General features: G+C 44.7%; 1 protein-coding gene across 1 annotated transcript in view; it reads right to left on the bottom strand.

The window, feature by feature from the left end:
* Nucleotides 1-1,873: 1,873 nt before the first annotated feature.
* IFT43 (intraflagellar transport 43) overlaps nucleotides 1,874-21,947 on the bottom strand; it is a 44,475-nt gene continuing 24,401 nt past the window's right edge. The window contains exons 5-10 of the mRNA XM_088529384.1: nucleotides 18,532-18,564; nucleotides 17,990-18,036; nucleotides 4,923-4,995; nucleotides 3,386-3,461; nucleotides 2,976-3,038; nucleotides 1,874-2,115 (exon numbers count right to left, since the gene is read on the bottom strand). Of these exons, the coding sequence (XP_088385510.1) occupies nucleotides 2,005-2,115; nucleotides 2,976-3,038; nucleotides 3,386-3,461; nucleotides 4,923-4,995; nucleotides 17,990-18,036; nucleotides 18,532-18,564 (403 nt within the window). The 3' untranslated portion in view covers nucleotides 1,874-2,004. The remainder of the gene's footprint in view (nucleotides 2,116-2,975; nucleotides 3,039-3,385; nucleotides 3,462-4,922; nucleotides 4,996-17,989; nucleotides 18,037-18,531; nucleotides 18,565-21,947) is intronic.

The raw sequence follows: 21,947 nt of genomic DNA, 5'->3' as shown, positions 1-21,947 counted from the left end.
TAGTTTTCCACTCCTAAGGATGCAAATCTCCAGCAACATAACCTCCCCAAAGCTCTAAAACACCCTCAAAACATAACATGCCACATATTACAGACAAAACTTCAGGCTGGACCAACAAATTGGATTCATAGCTCACCCCCTCTTCTGCCTGCAGCCCGGGCATCTTCCGCTTCTGTAGTCATTGAAAGCTAGTTGACTTGCACTGGGTGACTGAGTGTGTTTATAAAATTACACGAGTACAAGGCCTCCTATGCTTTTAAGCTTGGTTGAAGGAAGAAGGCCCATGTAATCTCTTGGTCTCATTTTTTTTCCTGTTCATGCTGTTTTCTTGTCCCTCTTCTCAACAATCTGGAGGCCAGTGCGGCACTGATTGGGTAGGAGGCCAGCACATTGCTGGAAGAAGCATGTTCCAGTGACCCAGACTTCAGAGGTGGATACTTGGGCCACTCCTGCAACTACTAAAGTTTGTCCTCTCATTATCAGGGTGCAGAAACAGGTATGTTTGCTCTATGCTCTATTCCCATTCCCTCTTCCCTTTACTGTCCTCTTACACTGGCTTGCTGGTCTTGTCTAATCTATTGAACTACTTTAGTTTACTGATTTCTAAGGAAAGATGTTTTGTTTTGCTTTGTTTTCTTGGAATGTAAGAAATATCCTAAGTACTCCCTGGCTAAAGACCATAGGTGTCACAGGCCAAAAGATGCTGCCTTAGCTGGGAAGTTTTTTCTTATAAAAACAAGTTTCTCCAGCCAAGGATTTCCCAAGCTTTCTCTCTCATCTAGCTTTCTGGCTATAAGGGGAATTTTTTTATTTTTAAAGAACTTAGCATCTTCTTGGGACAGACCAACCTCCCCTTATTTTAGTGACCCTCACACTGGCACACAAGTGCTTCTCTTGCTGGCAGAATCGCTGGGCTGACATTTTGCAGAGTACCGAATTCACAGTGAATTACTTGACCTGTCCTGCTCTGAGCCCACGAGTGAAAACATGGTGCTCCATTAAAGCTACCAAAGCAGCACCTTCTGCCTAGCACCAGCACTGCCCTCGAGAAGCACAGCAAGATTCTCCAGTGAGCCAGGGCTTGAAGGAAACGGGCTCACAGCTCATCCTGCTGCTTTCTGAAAGCGGTGCCTACGGTTCAGCGGGGACAGGGAAGTCACCATCTACATGGATCTCTTTTTAGGTGACAAGAAGAGTGGGGTTCTTGGTTCTGAGAAAACACCCACGTGGGAGTTATCTTATTTCAGAGCAGCAGGCTTCATTCTTTCACATATGTGGAATAAACAGTATTTTCTTTGCAAACCACCTATTGCCTGAAGCTATCTCAGCTCAGGCTGTGATCTCATCTGATTGCAAAAGCTAAGCAGGGTTAGGTCTGGTCAGTACTTAGCTGGGAGACCTCAAGGGGGAAAAAGAGGTGCTGTAAGAAATGGTGTTGGCAGTTTAATAGGTGATGCTGTTTCTTCTGAGTCAATACAGAGGTAATGTTCCAGAGGAGAGGTTAAAGTAGCAGGGGATGGCTGGAGGCTGGAGCAAAACCTTGCCGCTGGACGAGATTTACAAATGGATATCCTGACAACTTGTGGCATCTGTTGTAAATGGTAATACTGATGTCCTAGGTTAAAAAAAAAAAAATCCTACTGACATCTGACAGCCATCACTGAAAACCACACTTGTCCTACTCATTTGTGAGATGGTCCACTCCAAAAGTGTTGCATTTCAGTAGAAGAATGACTGTTGCAGTTATTTGTAAAGGTGCGAGTGAGGTAGAAGTGACTGTTCATAAGTAAGTATTTTATTGTGCTTGGAATTCTTAATCTCTTTCAAGAACAAAGATTTTGCTTACAAAATACCCCAAACTCTTGAGCCAGTGTTCCTATGAAGCTTATATTTATTTCCATGTCTGAAATAAATTTTCAAATACAAATATATGAATAAAAAACTAAAGTGCTAAATTATTTACAGAGGACGTGTGGATGAGGAGATGGCTTGTGTGGCAGTGCTCTAGGGCAGACTGAGGTGGTCCTCTCTCTCAGACTGCCCCAAGTCCCACTCAGTCACTAGCTCTGAGGACACCTCTGTGAAGAGATGGTCCCAATCCCAGTTGACATCATCCTACCAAAAAAAAAAAAAGAGAGAGAGAGAGACAAACATACTGAAATTTCACTGATGACATCCAGAAATCTCTGCATGCTGCAAAATATTCAAGCTGAAGAGCAAAGAGAGAGGCTAGATGGCAGTCAGCCTTCTTGGGGAAGGGTCTCCAAGTCCCAGAGTCTCATGGCAGCAATACAAACTCTAGAGAGAATGAAACTTGAATCTCTGCCAAAGTTTAATGATTTGGACATAATTATTCATGTTCTCAAAGCCAATAAAGTGGTTTTTTTTTTATATATATATATCCATTAATCTTATATACTCAGCTGCAAAGCATAAGGAAGAGACACAAAAACCTCCTAATTTCTATTCTTCTTTTGAGACATCTGTAATTCTGAGCTGCAAGAATCTTTTGCTTCCAGTCCTAAGTTCACACTTGCCCAGCTGCACCGAGATTTTTTTCTGACCTGCTTTATAATATTCCTCTGCCTTAACCCCAAATGCCTTTTGCTTTTGTCCTTCTGTACCACCCTGCAGAAGCACCTGGAGCTAATGGTAGCTATCAAAAGCTAACAGATGACAGAGCACTGTTTCTGCACGGATCTGTGTCAATGTTAGGCCCTTCACAATCTCCTTACTTGCTCTTTCATACAAAAGGGAGCCAGTCAAAGTGATGCCATTCTCTCAACCACAGAAAGCCCTATAAACACTAAAAATAAGGTGCTGGTGAAATAAGCCCTCCCTCAACTTGTCAAGGTCCTCTTCACAGGCTTCTCCTCACCTGTCTCTCCTCCACCCCATCGACAGAAGTCTACATTCCAAGCACAGTCTGAGAAACATAAGCAGTTTATCGGGGTTTCCCCAAAAGAAAGACTCACCTCTCGTAGTTCCTGCTCTGGAGCCAACACTTTGGTGAGAAGCTTCAGGTCAACCTCTCCATCCTGTGAACGCACAAACCACCACAATACTTCAGCAGGCCAGGCAGAAGAAGGGTGCTGTCATTTCACCAGGAAGGGGTTGCTAGAGATGCAGACACTGTTTAGCCTCATAAGTAGCAGATGCCTTGCCTGGGACAGAACCAGGAGGCTCTCCTGAGCAACAGATGTTATAGCCATATGATTTATAGCCACAAACACATGTACAGAGAGGAGCAAGTGTGCAGGTAGACTAGAAGATGTCTGGATAACAGCACTGTGAATTTTCTGGAGCTGAAAACCATTTTTAAGGATGATGGGAGACTGGAAGGAGAGGAACCAACATCAGTCATCTCACAGCAACCACCACTTACCAGAGTCTGAAAGGCAGCATACTTCATGAGATCTTTGTCCAGGTCATGGTAAGTCAGCACTCTGTTCACCTGGACACTATAACCAAGAAGAGGAAAGAAACAAACCTCCATAAGTGTGGGAACACATCTGAGAAAAGCGGGAGTCTGGGGACACCCATCTTGAGCATCCACATCACCTCAAGAGGCCTGATACAGGAGTGCATCTCATTCAACGAACAGTCATTGACGCATACATCTGTGTGACATGTCCTGTACAGGCCTAAAAAATAGGAAAAGCTTCTTGCTGATGTAGAGGGACAACTAACTCGCTCAGAGAAAGCAGCACTCCAGATAGAATAGCCACAGATCAGCTCCAAAGGCCAGGAAAAGGGAAAAAAAAGAGCATGTGGTAAACAGTCAAACAGCCCCACCTCAGTATGCACTCACAGCCAGCACCTAACAGCCCAAATCACTCTCCTAGTTTGAAAGTAAAGCACGCTCTGATAGCCTTGCAAGCAAAAAAAAAAACGGAGGGAATTTACGATTTCCATGTCCAATTGGGGTCACAGATATCAAACACAATTTCTTAAAAGTTAGCCTTCAAAGGGGGAGGGCTGGTATCACACTGTTATACCATCTTTCCCTCTATGGTAGTAAAGTAAAAATTACTTTGTCTCTCACCAGAGCTCATTTATGTTTTCTGTGTTTTTTTTTTTAATCCTATCTGTTATTCCTGTTTCCTTTGTTTCTCTGCAATGGAAATGATAGGTAGTTTTCATGGACAAGCATAAACAGAAATGAAGTTAATATAGGTCTTTTTTCATAGTATTACATCACCTGCAAAGTGTCATTTATTTTTGTTAACAGCTATTCATGACAATACCTACTCCATATTTACAAGAGATATCTGTAGCCTGGAGTAAGATACTTCATCTCTCCAAAAAACAGTTGAGAGAAATCCCAGTCTGTGTTCTTGGCAATAGGCCCAACAGGGGAGAGAAGACACTCCTGATTCTTTTAAAATAAAGCCCCCAACTATTTCATTTTTTAAAGTTTGGTGGTCTCCTTTGAGCTAACCCCAAGACTGCTCTGATAATTCCTTCAAACAACAGGATTGTACTTTGCAAATTAACTAGGCAGTTGAGTAAGGAGGACATCCTGTGGAGGGCAAAGCAGCCTTTGACCATGAAATCAAAGTGTCTGTGATAATACATGTGTACTGGAGGCATTTGAGGTTATAGAGGCAACCTTAAATTAAGCACTTTCTAAATTTGAGAGTTTCATTTTGCAACATCAAGCATGTTTTTCTAATGTAGGGTTTTTTTATATATATGCATATAGACAGACAATGCGCAAGAATTGCCTTCTCTATGTAACAGGAAACAAGTTTGGCCTGTTTGGCTTGGACTCTCACTATCACAATATAAAGCAACAAACACTGCTGAATGCGACAGTCACTGACATCCACAGAGCACAGGATAAGATAGCATTTAATTTCAGAGCCATTTCACATTTAGTGCTGCCAATGAGTCTCAAGTACACCTGGTAGTGCTCTTACCTGGGGGGAGCTGCCACTTGCATGGCCAGATCTTCCTCCTGGACTTCCTCTAAGTCAGGGATCACAGGAATGTCTGCAACAGGAGAAGGCAGCAGCAGTAAGTGAGGAGTGTTGTCCTCTTCTCTCACTAGAGATAAAGGTTTCCGTGCTTCATAGATACAAAGCAGGCTGCTCCTTTTTACAGAAAAATACAGCAGGTTTATTTAGCAATGATTAAAACATATTGTTTAGTATTAAAATGCAGCAATAAAGCTTTGAAGCTTGAGGTCAAAAGATATTTGACAAGAGGACCAAACAGTATTGGACAGGACTCAATAGTCATGGACTGTGCATTTGAACACAACCTTGAAACTGAAATAAACTGCACTGAAACCTGCTGCCTACTACTTGCCATCATCCTAAGACTGGGTAAGAATTTGCTTCCTGTGAGATATATTATCACTTGCTCAGTCCAGTCATCTGGACTGTTAGAAGTTAAATGCAGAAGGGGACAGAAACTGGGAAAAGTTTAAACTACAAAACTGGGTGCTGAAGGAGCTTCTGTCTGGGTCTCAGACTGCAGAAGTTTGTGACCTTTCTGATAGCTGAGGACAGAAATGCTGCTGGCCTGGTAGATACAAAGACTGGGGACAATGCATCAGGTTGGAATGTCATAAATCTTGTCATGATTTCCAATGTGAACATGGAATGGCTGATACAGGACACGTGTATTCCCTGAGTGTTTCCAGCACAAAGACTAAACCTACCTGCTTGAAAAGGAAGGGGGAAGAGAAAGAAACAAGGCAAGCAGAAAAAAAAAAATGGGTGCCCACTGAGCCCTGCTAGAACACCAAGGCTCAGACAAAATCGGACAAGGTCCTGAGTAGACGAAGTCCTGTGTCCTTTGGCAGACAGTGGGAGTAAAAGGGGAAAGAGCACAGGGAGGCAAAGGAACAAAGCAGGACAAAACACATGAGCACAGAGCTGCTGTAAAGACTGAAATCCACACAGTCTCTCCAGAGCCCCGAACCCTCAAACCGAGGGGAACTGGGTGGCTCGGCTCTGAGGCCGGGTTTCCCTCAGACAGTGTCTGGACAAGCCGGCCCAGGAGCCACGGTGCGCGGGCTGCTCCTGGCTCTGTCACAGTGGCACGGCCGTGGCACCGTGCACCTCTGCAGGTGCCTGGGCTTGGCTGTGCCCAGTTTGGCCCAGGCTGAGCCGAACATTCAGGAACTGGAGAGATGGTCCTACCTATGACACTCAGGGGTCTGGATAGCGTCTTCCTGAAAGCCCCGTCCTGCAGCCGCCCGTCAGAGCTGCGCAGGATTCAACCGCCCTCCGCTGCCCCAGACCCACGCGACACACGAGGAGCCTTCGGCTCAGACCCAGCGGTCTCGGGAAAGGGCCGTTTGGCGCTGGCCCCAGGGGAACTTCCCGCTGATCGTGTGCCTGGTGGGAGGGCTGAGTGGGCCCGCAGAGGTACTGACAGCCTGGACGGTTGCCGCAGCGCTCTGCCTTCGCTCCCCACCACACAGGAACAGGTGCCTGCGGAACAGCTCTCTCACCACAACAAACTTCCCAAAGACATTTAAAGGAAAATTGCAGCAGCAGGCCACCAATCTGTCCCTTATATGGAGGAGGCACATTCAAGAAATGCCTCTCTGTTAGGGACAGATCTGTCTCCCATCTGCTTGTAAAGACAGGACATGGTAGAAACTGCTATTCTACCAGCTCTTCTTTGCAAGGACTCCCAGCTCTCACCAAAGCTTGAAACAAAATGCAGTTAGAGGACAAAAGCAACTTCATGGAAAGACAGACAGACCTGGGGAGGGGGATCACACAAGCTCTTCAGTGACAATGTGGGAGCAAGTCCCTACACATAAGCAGCAAGGATCAAGGAGGGGACAGACTGGTGAGGCTGGTCCAAGAGGACAAGTGCAGTGCTGTGCGCAGCTAGGGCCATGCAAGCTGGCATGGCAATGAGGAACTGTCTAGTCACTCCTGAGCTAATTTATCCTTTTCAGCAGGACACTGTGAATATTGCTCAGCAAACAAAACTAAATGAAAAACTACCTGGGAGCAGGGCTACCCTTACCCACATTCAAAGGAGAAAGTCACATCCTTATCCCTATCCCTTTTGACAGCAGGCATGTGGAAGAGGTTTGCAGCAAACTCAATTTCTTCACTCAGTGCTCCTTTTGGCTGCTTCCTCTTCCTTGTTTGCTTAGATTTTTGTTAATTTCTTTTTGCTCTAGAAAAAAAAATGCACACTTCGGGCCCAGATCAATGATGTACCTTTCACTTTGCAGGTTCCCAGAGAGTCCTACAAATAGCATCTTGCTGCTGGACTTAACTAGCGCTGACTTTATCTCATTGCCATTGAATTCCACGGAGACATTCCCAAACCCCTTGCAGAGCATTACCTCTACTCTGTATTAGCAAAACACAGACTATCACGTAGAAATTCTCTCCAAAAGAAATTCAAGGCTCTGGTATTTTATAGGAGCTTTGAAAATATTTCAGACAGAAGAGCTGGAAATGCTCTGGGGGCCCCTGGCAGCCCCTCCAACAAAGGCCAGTGCATGATTGTTCTTACTGCAAAGTGCGGATAATTTTGTCCATTTCTAGGCAGAGGCAATGCCCTTTAGGACTGTGAGAGACTGACGGGAACCAGAACAAAAATATCCCAAATTTTAAGAAAATATAAGGTCCCCGGGCTGACTGCTATCAGTGACAAGTCAGCCCTGAAATATCTGGTTCTTTATTTCACTTGTTACTCATAATTTCTTCTTCTTTCTGCCAACTCCCATGATGCCGTAACTTCACAATGTCCCTTTCTCCTCTTTTTGCATTGTTTGAAAATTTGGAAGGTGTCTGAGTTTTCCCATTATGAACAGGTAGCCAACCTTTCCCCTCAGTAAGACCCTCCAGCCCCCTAATCATTTTTGTTGCTCTTTTTAGAACTTACATCTTTTTTTTTTCCAGTAAGTTGTGCTAACACTGCCAAGTCATGGCACTATGTCAGCCGTAGGGAGATGAACCACATGGGCTGTAGTGTTGCAAGAATGTTGGCATATGCTTTACTTTGAATACTGTCATTAGCTGTGGCTACTGCAGCTGCTTACATAAAACGTTAGTACCTGCAGAAGTGTTTCCAGGATCACATCCTCGCAGTCCCACCTTGCAGCACTCATAAACATATAGCTGGAAATTGTTTGAGTTTCATCTATCAGCGATACTTTACAGCGTCCCATTCTGCACACCTCTGCCCTGTAACCCGCTTTTCTCCCTCCTGTGGGGTTGTGTGGCTTTCAGATCATTCCTTATCACACCGATAAGTCTGTGTTTTTGATGCAGCAACCTGACGTATTCTTTATTGTCCTAGCCCTAAAGTCTAAATTCAGGTCTTCACAGGTAGCTGTAAGAAATAGATACTTCATAATGTACCTATATGTTAAAAAGTCCCCTGTGTGCAAAAGGAAACACCTTTACAGATAGCAGAACACTCAGCGAAGTGAAAAAAAATGGCCTGAGCATTACAAAACAAAGATACATTTCAGCTGAAAAGAAGGGGTATATTAAAACCCAGAAACAAAAATGATTTTCTGCAATCTAGCTTTAGCTTCCTTCCTTCCTCAGTTGCATTTTGGAAAATAGAGCCTATATTGCCTTAATATCAACCAATATCAAACACTGGATGCAAATCTTTGAAGCAAAGTGAATACCTTAATGCTTCAGCATTTCTTCTCCCATTTTCACATCCTTCCCTCCAGTCTTCGAAAAACAGAACAAATCAGTGATAATAATAATAATAGTAAGAATAGTAAGAAACACTAAATACAACTTGAACAAACTATAAAATGGGAACAAAGAGGGTACAAAAAACACCTTTCCAACTTTGGTCTCCCTGTGACATTCTGAGCATTGTACGGTAGATTACTGCAACCAGTGCAGCCTCCCTCAACTGCTCGCTGCTATACAGTATTCCTCTGAATCTCTATTTCCCATGGCAGATAACATTCTCAGAGTGAGTGTTCCTAAAAGCCAGTGCTCGCCCTCCCCCTCAGAGAGGGTATCCCACTTTCAGATGGCTGAAGGAAAGAGGGAATAGGTAGACACACGTCAGGTAGTGTTTTTCAAGCAGAAAGGAGAACAGATGAGCATATACAATGGAAGATGGAAAATGGAGAGGAGGTAAAACCTCAGTGCATCCTGTGACCTTATGAGGCCTCTCTATTGCCCACAATGATCAGGAAGGAAGAGTTACACCAAGCCTTTCCCCATCAGCCAGAAAGACACTGTCTTCAGAAACTGCATAGGGCAGAGATGGAAAGTACTGAGCGAGCACCACATGCTGCATGACCTTTGCAGACTCTCTGCAGTCTCCAAGATCACGATGCACAAGAGAGAACGATCAAAGAATGAGACCAAACGGAGGGATTATGCACCACCTATGCACTCATTTACAGTATAGTTGTAGTGGGATGGGAGACATGAGTACCTAGTGCTGACAGGCAGCAGAGGTGTAACGTACTGCACCAGACCAACTGCCACAGAACAGCTAAGTCCTAGCATATAATTAAGAACAGTAATCTTAATACAAGAGTTGGACTGAGATAGGCAGTGGTCACACACAAAAACCGTCTCATGGCTGAGTCAGGGCAGGACACAGAGTAAGGTAGAAGTACGCGGATAGTAGGAGGAGAAGGATAGGGAGGGAAGGCAAACCATGACCTGTGCTACCATCTCGGTAAGTGTGTAACAAGCAACAGCAGTTCTTAAGTCCCAAACGAAGTGGAGTTTTGTGATCGCGTTAGAATGCATGCAGTGACCACCACGACCACCCTTCCTGCCCCTTAGCCACAGGACTTACTGACATCTGAGAGAACTATGGCAAGCAGGCAGCAGGTAGAAGGACCTGCACCACCTTACAGCCTAACTACTCCTGCAGGTTGCTACATTACACTTCCTCTCCCAGGTAGAGCTGATTCTTGATTTAATATTATTTGTATTACAGCAACACCTACAGGCTGGGTCCCTTGCAATGCTGCAAGCTCACAGTAAGATATGGCCCTAGCCCCAGAGAACTCACAAGTTCTGTTAGAGACAAGAAAGCACAATTAGTGGGGAGAGACACAAACTGTTCAAGGTCAGACACTAAATCATTAACTGAGCTGGATCTAGAAACCATCTCCTAGGTCAGGTCTACACTTTTTCAGCAATGCAGCTGTTAACTTTTCATTGAGCAGCCTTAAGAATCACTGAGTCAAAGCCCTGACATTCAAAAGAGCAATTCCTTTGCCCTTAGGCAGATTCACTTCCCCACTAACCAAGCAAGAGTTTCAATGGACAGCTCAGAACAGACCCTCTTGCAGCGAGGACTTTGTTGTCTGCACACCACAATATTCAGAAAACACAGAGGATGGAGGCTTCTGGGGTTAACAGTCCCCTACTAAACAGACATAAGAATAAAACTAACTTTAGTTTAAGTTGCAGGCTCTTAAAATACAACACTGAGATGATTACAATTTCTCTGCTGCTGCAAAACTTTGTTTTACTGAATGCTGTTACCTTCTGCACCACGTTTGGGGAATTTTAAACAGGCAAATGGAAGAAGGTCTGATTGAAGATGAAGTTAAGTGAAAGAAATTGGTCTCATTTAGCACATGACAGGATTCATCTGTGTTCCCAAGTCCACTGAGGTAGCATCATGGGCGTTTCATATTCATGAGCTGCTGCGACACTGTGTCCCCTCATTTACAAAGCACCGTGTTCAGCAAATTCCATCCCTGTGGACACTCCGTGCATTTCATGGTCTTGTCAGAGAGACATCAAACACTTCAGTAACCAAATACCAGAAAATGGCTTTAATTAGCGCATCTCAATGCAATAAATATTTTTTCTCTCAAAGTGCAAAAATGGAGAATTAACAAAAAAAAAAAAAAAAAGAAAGAAAGAAAGAAAAAAGTGGAAAGCAACAGGCAAAAAAAAAAATCTTCAAAAAACATAAGGAACAAGGGACACAGACAGCTTCTGCTGAACACACAAACAAGCCTGAAGGCTCTTGGAAGCTTTCTCATGAGAGCAGCAGGCAAATGTGGAAGATAAAGAACACTCTTTCAGATACTTGGACATTAATTTCATAGGAATATGTTTTCCTGATTCAAATGTCCTAGTAACAGGCTGATGCTGAGCAGGATACCTGCCACACCAGCCAGCAGAGAGGATGGAAACAGTGGAGAGCAGCTGCAAGGGCACTTCCTTGAAAGCTGAGACAAGCTGAAGATAACCCGAGGGGCCCGCACCCAAAGCAACCCTTTGGAAAACGAACAGGAACAGCACAAGGCAGGCAAAATATTTGGAAAAGCTACCCTATGAGCAAGTGCCATAGACCTAGGGGAGGTTATACTGAAGGAAAAAAAAAAACAGATTAAGTATTTTTTTTTCTTCAGCCACCCAACCTGTGATGATATTTTCAGCTAGAGAGAAGACTGGCTGGGAGGTGCTTGAGACGCCCCGCACACCGTGACAGTGTTGTGCTCTCGCAGGCTGCTTGGCCTGGTGTGGCCTCCTGCTCACCCGAGCGCTGCGGGGAACAGCAGTCAGGCTCCTCTGCTATGTCCCAGGGCTGCTGTTGACACCAAGTATGTGATGAGTTTCAACTCCTGGCAAGCGTGAGGAGAGACACGCAGCGCTGCAACACATTCAGGACAGCCATGTCTCACGAGTCACCAGCCTTCGTGCAGGATTCAGTAGGCAGTATCTATGGCTTGTATTGTGCAAGAAGAAAGACCAGATGCTAACAACTCTAAAGAGCAGGAATCTGTTAATACACAGGCTTTTCACTAGCAGTGGAAACAAGAAACACTGGAGCCCAGGCTCAGGACCTGGAGTCCCACGTATTCCTGAAACAACCAGTGTCTACAGCAGTCACACGCCTACTAGCCTTACCAAGAGCCCACTGTGCCTGCCTTACTTTTCAATAACATCTGTTCTCCTCTTTTCAAAGGAAGGATTGCCTGCTCTCTTGGAGTCCTCCCCACGGGAAGACACTCAGGAGGTGGTGGGGCAGCAGATGAGAAAGCATGAGGTGCCCAGGGAGGGTCTGGCGAGCTCAGAAACACAAAACCCTCCTCAATAATTCTGGGGATGAGTGATTTTGCATGAGAGTGCTAGTGTGACAGGGGAAGAAGCTTTCAGAATGCTCCCGTGGAAGTATGTTCGGGAGCAGGCGTATCTGATTCTATTTCATCCTCTTCATGTTACGCTGGAAAAACAAGACAAACTACATTTCTTTTATGCTAAATCCTTAGGTTTTTTTATTTTTTCTTATATATATTTATTAAAAAATGCCTCTTTGATCGGCAGCACCCATGACATTTCCACATCCAGCAACTCCTCAGAAGCCTCCCTCCCTCTGCACAAGGCCACCGCTGCTGACAGCCAGCCGGGTTTGATCAGAGCCACTCAGAATCGGATTTTCATAAGACAGATGAGGAATCTTACTGCTGCTCTCTCTCATATCAGATGAGAAACCGAGGGGGAGGGGGGACGGGTCCTGAGGGAACGACACTACAATCAAGGGCTACGCGGTTCTCTCTCTGTCCCTCCACTGCTGCAATTTTCAAAGGATTTTGCCTCAGGCAGTTTTAAATGATGGTGTCTCAATTCTGTAATCATCTTTCAAGAGCTTTTTCTTAAAGGGTATTTTAGGTAAACCTAGTCCATCACCTACACTTATGGACTCAGCAATCACCAGCCCAATATAACTGTGTATCTAACATATTGCAGAATTTAGCGATGGAAAATGCTGACCCAGGCTATGTTATTAAACCCCCCAAAAGTTGTGCCTGCTGTTTTGCAATTAAACAGTCCGCCATCCTTTGGTCAGCGGTCAGCTACTCAAAATCTGACATCAGCCACTCCTGGGGACATACTCTCTGCTCTCGCTCTTCTCCTGTGACTGCCAGGAGGGAAATTTCCGGCTCGTACAGCAGCGCTCACAGCCAGAGCTCACACCGGCCTGCACCAGCAGCACGGTGAAAAAACAGGTTGCTCTCGTTCTGTCTTTCACTGACCTTGTACAAAGACTCCAGGTAGTACCTTCTTGGGCCAGCCAAGGTGGGACTCTGGTGTACTGAAAGATCCCCCAGTGACATATAGGGACAGGGACACACAAAGTCACAATGCAAAATCCAAGAAATCCCGTAGCCACCATCTCTCTGCCACAGATCCTTCTCTTACCCCATTCATACAACTTTTCAAACACCAGATTTTTCACTCCATCTCCATTTCACCAATGCTTAGCACCTTTGTCCAATTTAGCTCCCTGTAAACCATTCCCCTGCTGTCTCACTGCCCTTGGAATTATTCACTGGCCATCTCCCTGAACATCCCACCTCTTACCATTCTGCCTAGCACTCAGCCATTACAGCTGTAATGACCCACCACAAACTTCTTGCAGCTCACAGTCTCTGGGAACCCACCAGCACTTTGTGTATCCCGTAAAACAGCAACTCAGCAGCAAAGCAACTCAAACTCTATTAGAAATGATACAGCCAACCCTAACCCACACAGTACTGTAGTTGAAATTCTTTTTGAGCATTTTCATCACTGCTGCATATCCTGAGCTGAGCGGGCAGCTCAGGAAGGGTATTTTACAGCTATGAAATCCTGGTGCTGGATATCCTGTAAAGTCAAGCTTCCACCTGACAGGCACGCACCACTCCACAGCAGACACACGGACCATTGCACATGCCCACTTTCTTTTTTTTCCTCTCCCAAGCAAGCAATATTAACCTATGATGGAGCTTTAAAATAGTTCCTGTGACTCCTGTTGTGCACAGAGCCTGGACTCCTGTCCTGTTCAAATGCAAAGGAGCTGCCAGCACACCCCAGAAGGGTAAGAAGTCCTTCTAAAGACTTGACATTGCACAGAGAGGTCTTATCGTCAGTTCTGTTTCCTCAAGGAGGCTTCCCAGCAGGCAGGAAAAGGGTTTGCCTTGAGGGCACAGATCTAGTGTCTGTCTCCTGGCAGCTTCCCTCACCTGCAGGTCAGGTTGGGTTGTCTGTGTGGCAGAGTCAGGCTTTCATTTCAGTCAGCTCTCTCATTCACACACACTCCCGGCTTTAAAATAACAAGCTGTTGTTCCCACAGACAGCAAATCACACATGTCAGACCCCCATCCTCCAGGAAAAGCCCCCGTTCCAGGAACTATGCATTCCCAGAAGAACAGAGGGAAGGCGGAAAGGACTTCTGAAGATGAGGGAGCAGTTCATTGTGGAAGGATAACTGGAAAGAGACGACAATCTTATCTAAGAAGTCCCCACTACTTCTTGGAAAATACTTCCCGCCCTAACTTCCCTCCCAACACACACACACACGCGCACACACACACACACACACACACACACACAGAGCTTGGAAAAGAAGTCCAAGGGCAGTGGGGCAAAGAGATAGGAGTCTGGGGAGTGCAACTTGGCCAAACAGAACTGACAGGCAAGCCGGGAACACAGAGGAAACTTTCACTCAAAATGATAAAGCAGGTTTCCTGGTAGGGAAAGGAACAAAAATCCCAGCTCTACAAGAAGAGGCAAGGATTCCTTACCCAACAGGGGACAATCCTTTCTAGTCATATATCAGAAAGACACACAAAAAGAGTAAAACCAAATGAAATACCTAAGCAGAGTAATAAGAGAGACTCTGCTGTCCTGCTAGAGAGAGGAACAAAGGGAGGGGGGAGCCTTTCAATATGAATTAAGTTACTCTATCCTCCCTGCATTGGCACAGCAGAAAGTAGCTGTGGGGAAGCTCCTCGTTGCTAGAGAAAGGAAGACAATACCCTGCAGATAGCACTTTTTTAATTCCAGTGATAGCCTCACATCTCATGCAGCTTCCCTGCTGTACACGCTCAGCCACTGCTGCCCATTTCCCCTGTTGACATGGACAGAAAATTGAGCAATTACCCTGGAACTCTTCTCTTTCAGATTGCCCAGATTGCTACATACACAGCATTAAGCCCTCAATTGCCCCTGGCCAAAAGTGACTCAACTAGGTCTGTCCTTTAGGAATTAAACACTTTTTTGTTGCTAGGGAAGGTTTATTATTCCTTAAGTTGTGATGTATTAAATCCTGTTAAAGCAGGTTTCCAGTGGCGCAGGTTCATTTGGACACAGAGGAACTAGCAGCAGGATACTATCCCATTTGCTGGGCCCATGCACTAGGAGATACCAGTGTGTCTATATGAGGATGGACACTGAGCTCACAGCAGATATTGCAAGAGACCTCAGCATTCACCAGCTGGATGCAACAGAACCACAGCTGAAAAAAAATGAGCATTTCTTTAAAAAGTTCTTCCAGCTTGGAGTTTTATAAGAGCAAATGATAGTTTCTGTTGAACACATCTCTTCACTTTCCTATAACTCAAAACTAGCAGCTCTTTAAAGTGATCCTGAACTAGCCTCTATGAAGAAAAGGGATTAGATAAAATGAATTCTGAGCACAGCCTAAGACAAGGTACTTTATCAATCGCTAGCACTTCAATGGCTTTAATCACAGAGTATGGATGATTTGCACTTTCTGGGCTTCCCTGGGCAAATATAAAGAATGGCTAAAACTGCAGATGTTTCCAAGCACCTCCTCCTGTCTTGTCCATGCTCTCACCATCTCCCATATTGTCTTGGTCTTCCCACAAAGTCCTTTCCTCAACCTGAGAAGCGACTGTCTTCCTCTCCCAAGCTCTCATGGAGATGAGACATCAGATGCTATTTCATGTACAGGATGAATGGCATGGGGTAGTGACAGAATTTTACTTTTATTTTACTGCTGTAACAACAGAGCATGTCAAACCAAAAATGTCTCCACTTGGTTATATACCTCACCTCCATTCTCCACAGGCCAAACTGTGGGCTACTTTTTTGTTTTTTTAATACTTTCTCCAAAGGATGCCAAATTCTGAGCCTCCTCATGTTAGTGCCATATAAGTAATTACAACTGAGCACATTGTAGATACACAAGGCTTTTTTTAAGGGCACATAGGATCATCTTTCAGGCCTCTAATGAAAAGGTCATATGAGGGACAACCAATGTTAATGGAATTGTACAGCCAGATCTCTAATAGGTTAAAGGAAGGCAATCCAAGCGCACGTTGACAGCAGCAATCATTAGACAACTGTGCCTGTTCATATTAAGGTGAACAAGCTAACACATTATGCAGCACAAAATGACCATGACCCATCCTTGGGGAGCCATACACCAACGTCTAGGGTTCTGTGTGTTTAGATGCTGAGCTTCTTTGTTACAGTTAAAGACACAAGGCGCAATTCCGTGCCAAAGAGGCCGATACAACGCAGTACAGCTACAGCACAGTGCTCTACCTTCTACGCTGTATTATTTATTTGCCTTCTTGTACTTATTCACTGAAGTAATTCTATTCAGGTTTAGGAATGCGTAGGTCACTTTTCCTCTCTGCAATTGCTAAGCCCATATAGAGAACCCTTCTCTCAGTAGAACCATGACCACAACAACGCAGCATAATGGTTATTTAGAGATTCTCCATGACCAAAGTAGTTCCACAATCCAGTGTATTTGACTGTATCAGAAATTGCCTTGAAAGGAACTATAAGCAGACTAGCAGTGTCTTTCTTCTAACATGCACACATAATCCAAAGCTGAATTTTGGTTTGTCAACAATCCAAAATGACCTGTTAGCTGTAGGTTATCTACAGATAAATAAGTGAACTGCATTATGACTTATTATGCATTCATTCCACATTCTGTAACAATTCTATTAGGTATTTATTACTCAAGGTCTTGAAGCATTAAAAGTCACATGCTGCAAACATGTGGCAAGCATTTTTATTCCTGATTAGAAAAGAAAGTTATCAAATTCTGAATACAAGACCAAAGTTCAACAAGAAGGTCAGCACATATGTGAATAGTCAAGGAGCTATTTAGAACAGACTATCAGACTCAGTGATATACGCTGAAATTTAAGCTCAAGAAGCTTCTCAGGGGGGATATTAAATCTATTCCAAAGATGCCAATGCTATAAAGGTGCCATTTCTGGCAGTCATATGTTGCAATACTTAATCTGTCTGTAAGACCCAAATAAGTCTTCTATTTAGTCTCATTAACCATACTGATGTCTGAACCTTTGTGACTCCTGATAATTCTGTTGATTCTTGGTGATATTTTACAGATGCGCCTTTATATTCACTCTAGAAAATTCTCAGTCCTTAAAAAGTGAGGTAGCTTCTAGAAATTTTAATGGGTTTCTGTGCTCTCCAAGCTTCTCTGTACTCCGGCTAGAGTTTGTCTAGAACTTCATACTTAAGATTTTTCCTGATATTTCTCTTAGCTTATTTCACCTTAGAAAAGCAGCTGATATATGCTATGAAAAAAAACTGATGCTATGTCAGAAGCCTGGCAGAACTGCAATGGGATAACCTACCAGCTTGTTTGTTTAGAACTTTGATCTTTGGTTAGGGTAAGCAGATTTTTAAAATGCAGAATTTCATCAAGCCTTTATCACCCTAAACCAAAGAAGAGTGAGAGCTGGGGTACCTGGTGAGAACAGGATAAGGGGCCTCAGGAAAGCAGGGCAGGCACTTGTCCTGATGGGGAAAGATAACAGTGCTACCATTAAATAGAAGATGGGCTTGAAGTGGAGCTTATTATCGCCTGAACAGGGGGAGAACAGTGCTTTCTTTCCCTGCTCTAAATAATTTACTGGTCTTTTAGCCCTCTTCTCTCCTCAGTACACTATTCTTGTGGAGGTAATCACAAAAGAAAACATGTCCTCTAGCCTTTCCATGTTCCCAGAAGTGTTTGATCATCCTATGTTAATGAAGGGCTAGACTTAAACCACAGGTGTCAGGTTCTTTTCCTCCTTACCTTGCTTTCTTCCACCCAGCAGCTGAAGAGACAGCAGCTCTTCAGCAGCTGGGTGGGAAGCAGCTCCTGTTCCTGTGTTTGTTTACCCCAGGGCAGCCTGTTTCCTTGCCATTTCTTATGACATGCCTCTCCACTTTACTGGAGCACTGCCAGACAGAAGGCATTTCTTGCAGTTAAGCAAGTGCTACCTTACCTCCTCCATCATCTGATGCCTCGAGGCTCTGCTGCTTGAGACGGTGGCTGCAAGAAAACACAAGGAGGAAAAAATTTCAAATACATGCCCAGAAAAGGTATTTTTGGGTGGCCCCTTTCCCCCCATAGGCCTAGTAGCCTGTCAAATTCCCAAGTGGGCCCAGCCTGGAGACTGACTCTCCTATACTCCTCGTTGCTGGGCTCAGCAGAAATCTCAGTTCAGAGTGCTTAAACAAGACCTCTTGAACGTTAGACAACCCTCTAGGCTTTTTCACATTGCTGCTGAGCAGGGCCTAGTAAGGGCCTGGGGGGACAAGGGCTGTTTTCCACTTATCCTTCCTTCTGCCATATGCAAGGAACCACAGAGTCACAGCCCTGCCACATCCCAGGACACATCACATGCACTCATGCTAATCCCTACACCCTTCCCAAATTCCAGATCTTGGTATACAGGTGTGCAGTCGTATGTCCCTACTTGATGAAGTCAGATGAAAGTTGTTGAAGAAGTCTATTTTGCCTTTCTTACAGAGAATAGAAACTTACTCTTCTACTTCTTCTGCATGCTTCCTTCCTGACCTGCAAAACAAGGAAAGGGTTATGGAAAAAGAGAAAAAAAACACATCTGTCCCCACAACACTCTCTTTGTGCAAACAGTTCCTAAACTCAAGCATGGTATAACACATTGCACCCTCAAAGAATGCTGAGTGCAACAGACTAAAACAGTGAACTCTAAATCAGTGCATCAAAAAGCTCCTGAATGGATCAGATCAAAGCAGAGATATTTGGGAGACGAAAGAGCCAGGCCCAGAAACAGCAAGAGCAATACTCCCTATTTCCCTAGTTCCCCAGATACTTCTTCATCCCCTCTGCCATGAGCGCTATCTGAGTACGGAGGTCAGCACACGAGGAAGGAAGAAGATGCTATGCTCTTTCCACCTGCCCCTGGGAGACCAACAGGCCCTTCCTGGCCCGGTCTTGCACAAAAATTATCTGTTTGCCTTTGCAGGTTAGGAGCCCACCTGAGCTGGCCAAGTTCAGGCCGGACACGCTGCCGTTGCAGTAAATCAGGGTTGATCTGGCTGAGTTAACAGGAGTTCATAATAATAACGTGGCGGGGAGGCGCTGGCAAATGGCTCCTCTCTCACTCTCCACCCCAGCAAGCCCAGAAGTAATTCAGTTCCGATTAGGGATGCTTGTTCAATATTCAAAATGTAAAACATGGAGGTTGCTGAACCAGCACTTTGAAAAGTTAATTAAATGCCAGGTTTCTTTTTAGCAGATACTCCATCACTCGCTGATTGCTTTGGCCATTTTGCAGAATGAAGTTTCAACTCCCTGTGTTGGGAATAAATAGTCTCCCTGCCCGTGAATTCAGGGTGGCATGAATAGGAATACACGAGGCTCTCACCCACCACACGCGCCGTCCCGGCAGGCACCATGAGACAAGAGAAGCTGCTCTCCTCCTCAGCTGCTCTCTGTTCCAGCAGGCCACAGGCCTCACCTAGCTCTCCTGTCAGGACTCGACGTCCAGCTAGGAGGAGAAGAGAGCCCCTTGTCTCCACTGCTCTCCCTGGAGCTAGCAGCCTGCGAGAAGCTAAAGATTAAACAAAGTCAGTGATCGGAGTCTACCAAAATGCACTGCCATGATTAGAACTGAAGCCACAGAAGTGACACCTGCACCTGTGCTTTGAGCTATGCCTGCACACCTTTGCTCCTCACAAAAGGGCAGGAGCGTAACGGTGGCGGGGAATTTAGGGGAGGGCACTTGCAATGAGGAGTGACTACTCCTCACTCCAGTTCACTTCCATCCTCCTCCCCAGTAGTGCCAAGCACATGCAGCAAACCCTGCACAATAAGGAGAGAGAAAGGCAGGACTCCAGAGGCCCCTCACTGGCTCACCCAGGAGATTCTGAATCAGAGAAGACAGAGACGAAAAGATGACCGTGATTTATCCTATTTCAGCAGTCCCTCCTGCCTACACAGAACTGCTTCCCCCACCCTGTCCTCAGAGCCTTGCCCCCTCGGAGCCGAAACACCCACAGTGATGGGCATTTCTAGCTCTTCCCTCAGGAGGCAATCCTATAGCTTTGCACAGCAGGATGATTTCCTGGAGGGTCAATGTAAACTCTTCTTAGCATGATCCTATTACTCTTGATAATTGTCCATCCCAAATAATCCTCTCTTTTACTCAGTACTCCCACTCCTTGCATTCTTGCTCATCTCCTGTCCTTAGGCAGGAGTGAAATGCCCCTCATGTTCACTTCCCAGGAGAGGGTCACTATCCCTGTAAGCAGTTTCTGTTTCTTTCTCCTGAGCTCCCTGTCATCACAGATAACCAGGTGGCCCACAGGGAAGGCGGTCATATGTTAATCCTAAAGGCAGAGACTATTTTATTCATGTTCCCAGTCTTAAAGCTTTCTCGGCTCTCTCGACACATTAGAAAAGGACTCACTGAGGACAATAAGAAAATACATACCACAAGAATTCAGCTTTGTGATGTAGGCAACTCCAAACCTTGACAACTTTGCCAGGATTCCCAATGGCCCTGGCTAAGGTTTAATTTTTGTCTCCTACTAACATCAGGCTTATTTTTGCACTGATGAATCAACAGACCCTTTCACCTAGGAGCTGTCCATGGAAGATGAACCCATAATTTATACAGAGGGATTTGCCAGGCTAGATCTATAAAGCTTCTGGCTTTTTAGGAAACAACCTCAAGCACACATTTCCAAATCCCTGAACGAAGGCTGAGGGCTACAAGTTCCACTGGACAATCAACACATTTCACAGTAAAATGGAGAAAGGGCTCCAGAAGATATAACAGCATTTTAGCAAGCTGTCTCCTGCCATCTTGGCAGGATTGAGCAATTCAGACATAGGCAGAGTCATCAATAATGGATGTGGTTATTATTTATTTTTTGTAAGGTAGTAACTCTTAGTGTTCATAGATCAGGCCTACCTCTTGTATTACCTGCAATGTGCAACAAAATGCTAGTTCACGTCCCACCATGTGTACTATGCCTGGTGACTTAGTACAAAAAAGCAGCAGTGACAAGAGTGGAAAACGGGGGAAAATGTCACACTTGACAATTTTGTACAGTATCTTTAGATGTCTCCACATTTTTAGAAGAATGTAGTTTCAGCATTCCCCAAACTATCCACAGTTATGCTAGTTTTATTTCATTATGAAATTGCTGCAGTTTCTTGAGAAAAAAAATCAAAAAACAGAAGGGGAAAATAGTACTGCCCCCTTCAATCCCAGAGTCAACTCAGTTGACTCTCCTGTCAAACAAGAATGAAAGTTCAGTTCCCTTCTCTCTCTAGGGCAATCTGGAGCCCCGCTGCCAGCCTCCCCAGAAGACCACCCTAGTCCCCAGGTTTCAGGGTACAAAGACAGCAGTGGGTGGTGCCAACTCTTGTGCTGACAGAACTGTGACTTATGTGGAACAATTAGATAATGAAGGAATTAGAGCAAGAGCTAGAAATGACTGGAGAAAAACTATGAAACTAGCATTTCAAACCAGCTGATAAGTCCACAGGTGGAGAACTAGCTGGAAAATGTGGCATGAAGCTCCTGGAGCATAGAAAGGACATGCATTGGGATATCCAAACACCCAGTGGCTTTGATAACGAAGCCATTTGGTAAAGACCTAATACCCAGCCTGCCATTTCCTTCCCTTCTCTTACAAGGTCTTATACCCAAACTTTCCCTTTAATTTTGTTCAATGACAATTACATTTTTATCCTTTGTTATAGTTTGGAAAATAAAAATGATACTTTTGGTTTGTTGCAGCCTGATCTTTTGCTTATTTGGCATACTTGCATTACCTAAATCTGTCTAACCAAGTGATCCAGACAAAAAAGAGAGGCTCAGCACTATACTCTAAAGTTTAAAACTATCAGAAGGCTAATAGAAAAAAAAAGTTTCTGAGAAACCCTTTAAAGGCACCCTAACTTGA

Source organism: Tinamus guttatus, unplaced genomic scaffold (assembly GCF_059628265.1).
Source record: "Tinamus guttatus ecotype Peru unplaced genomic scaffold, ASM5962826v1 Tinamus_guttatus_pri_ptg000327l, whole genome shotgun sequence".
NCBI lineage: Eukaryota > Metazoa > Chordata > Aves > Tinamiformes > Tinamidae > Tinamus > Tinamus guttatus.
Note: the sequence above shows the minus strand (reverse complement) of the source record. Positions and strands in the feature narration are given on the sequence as shown.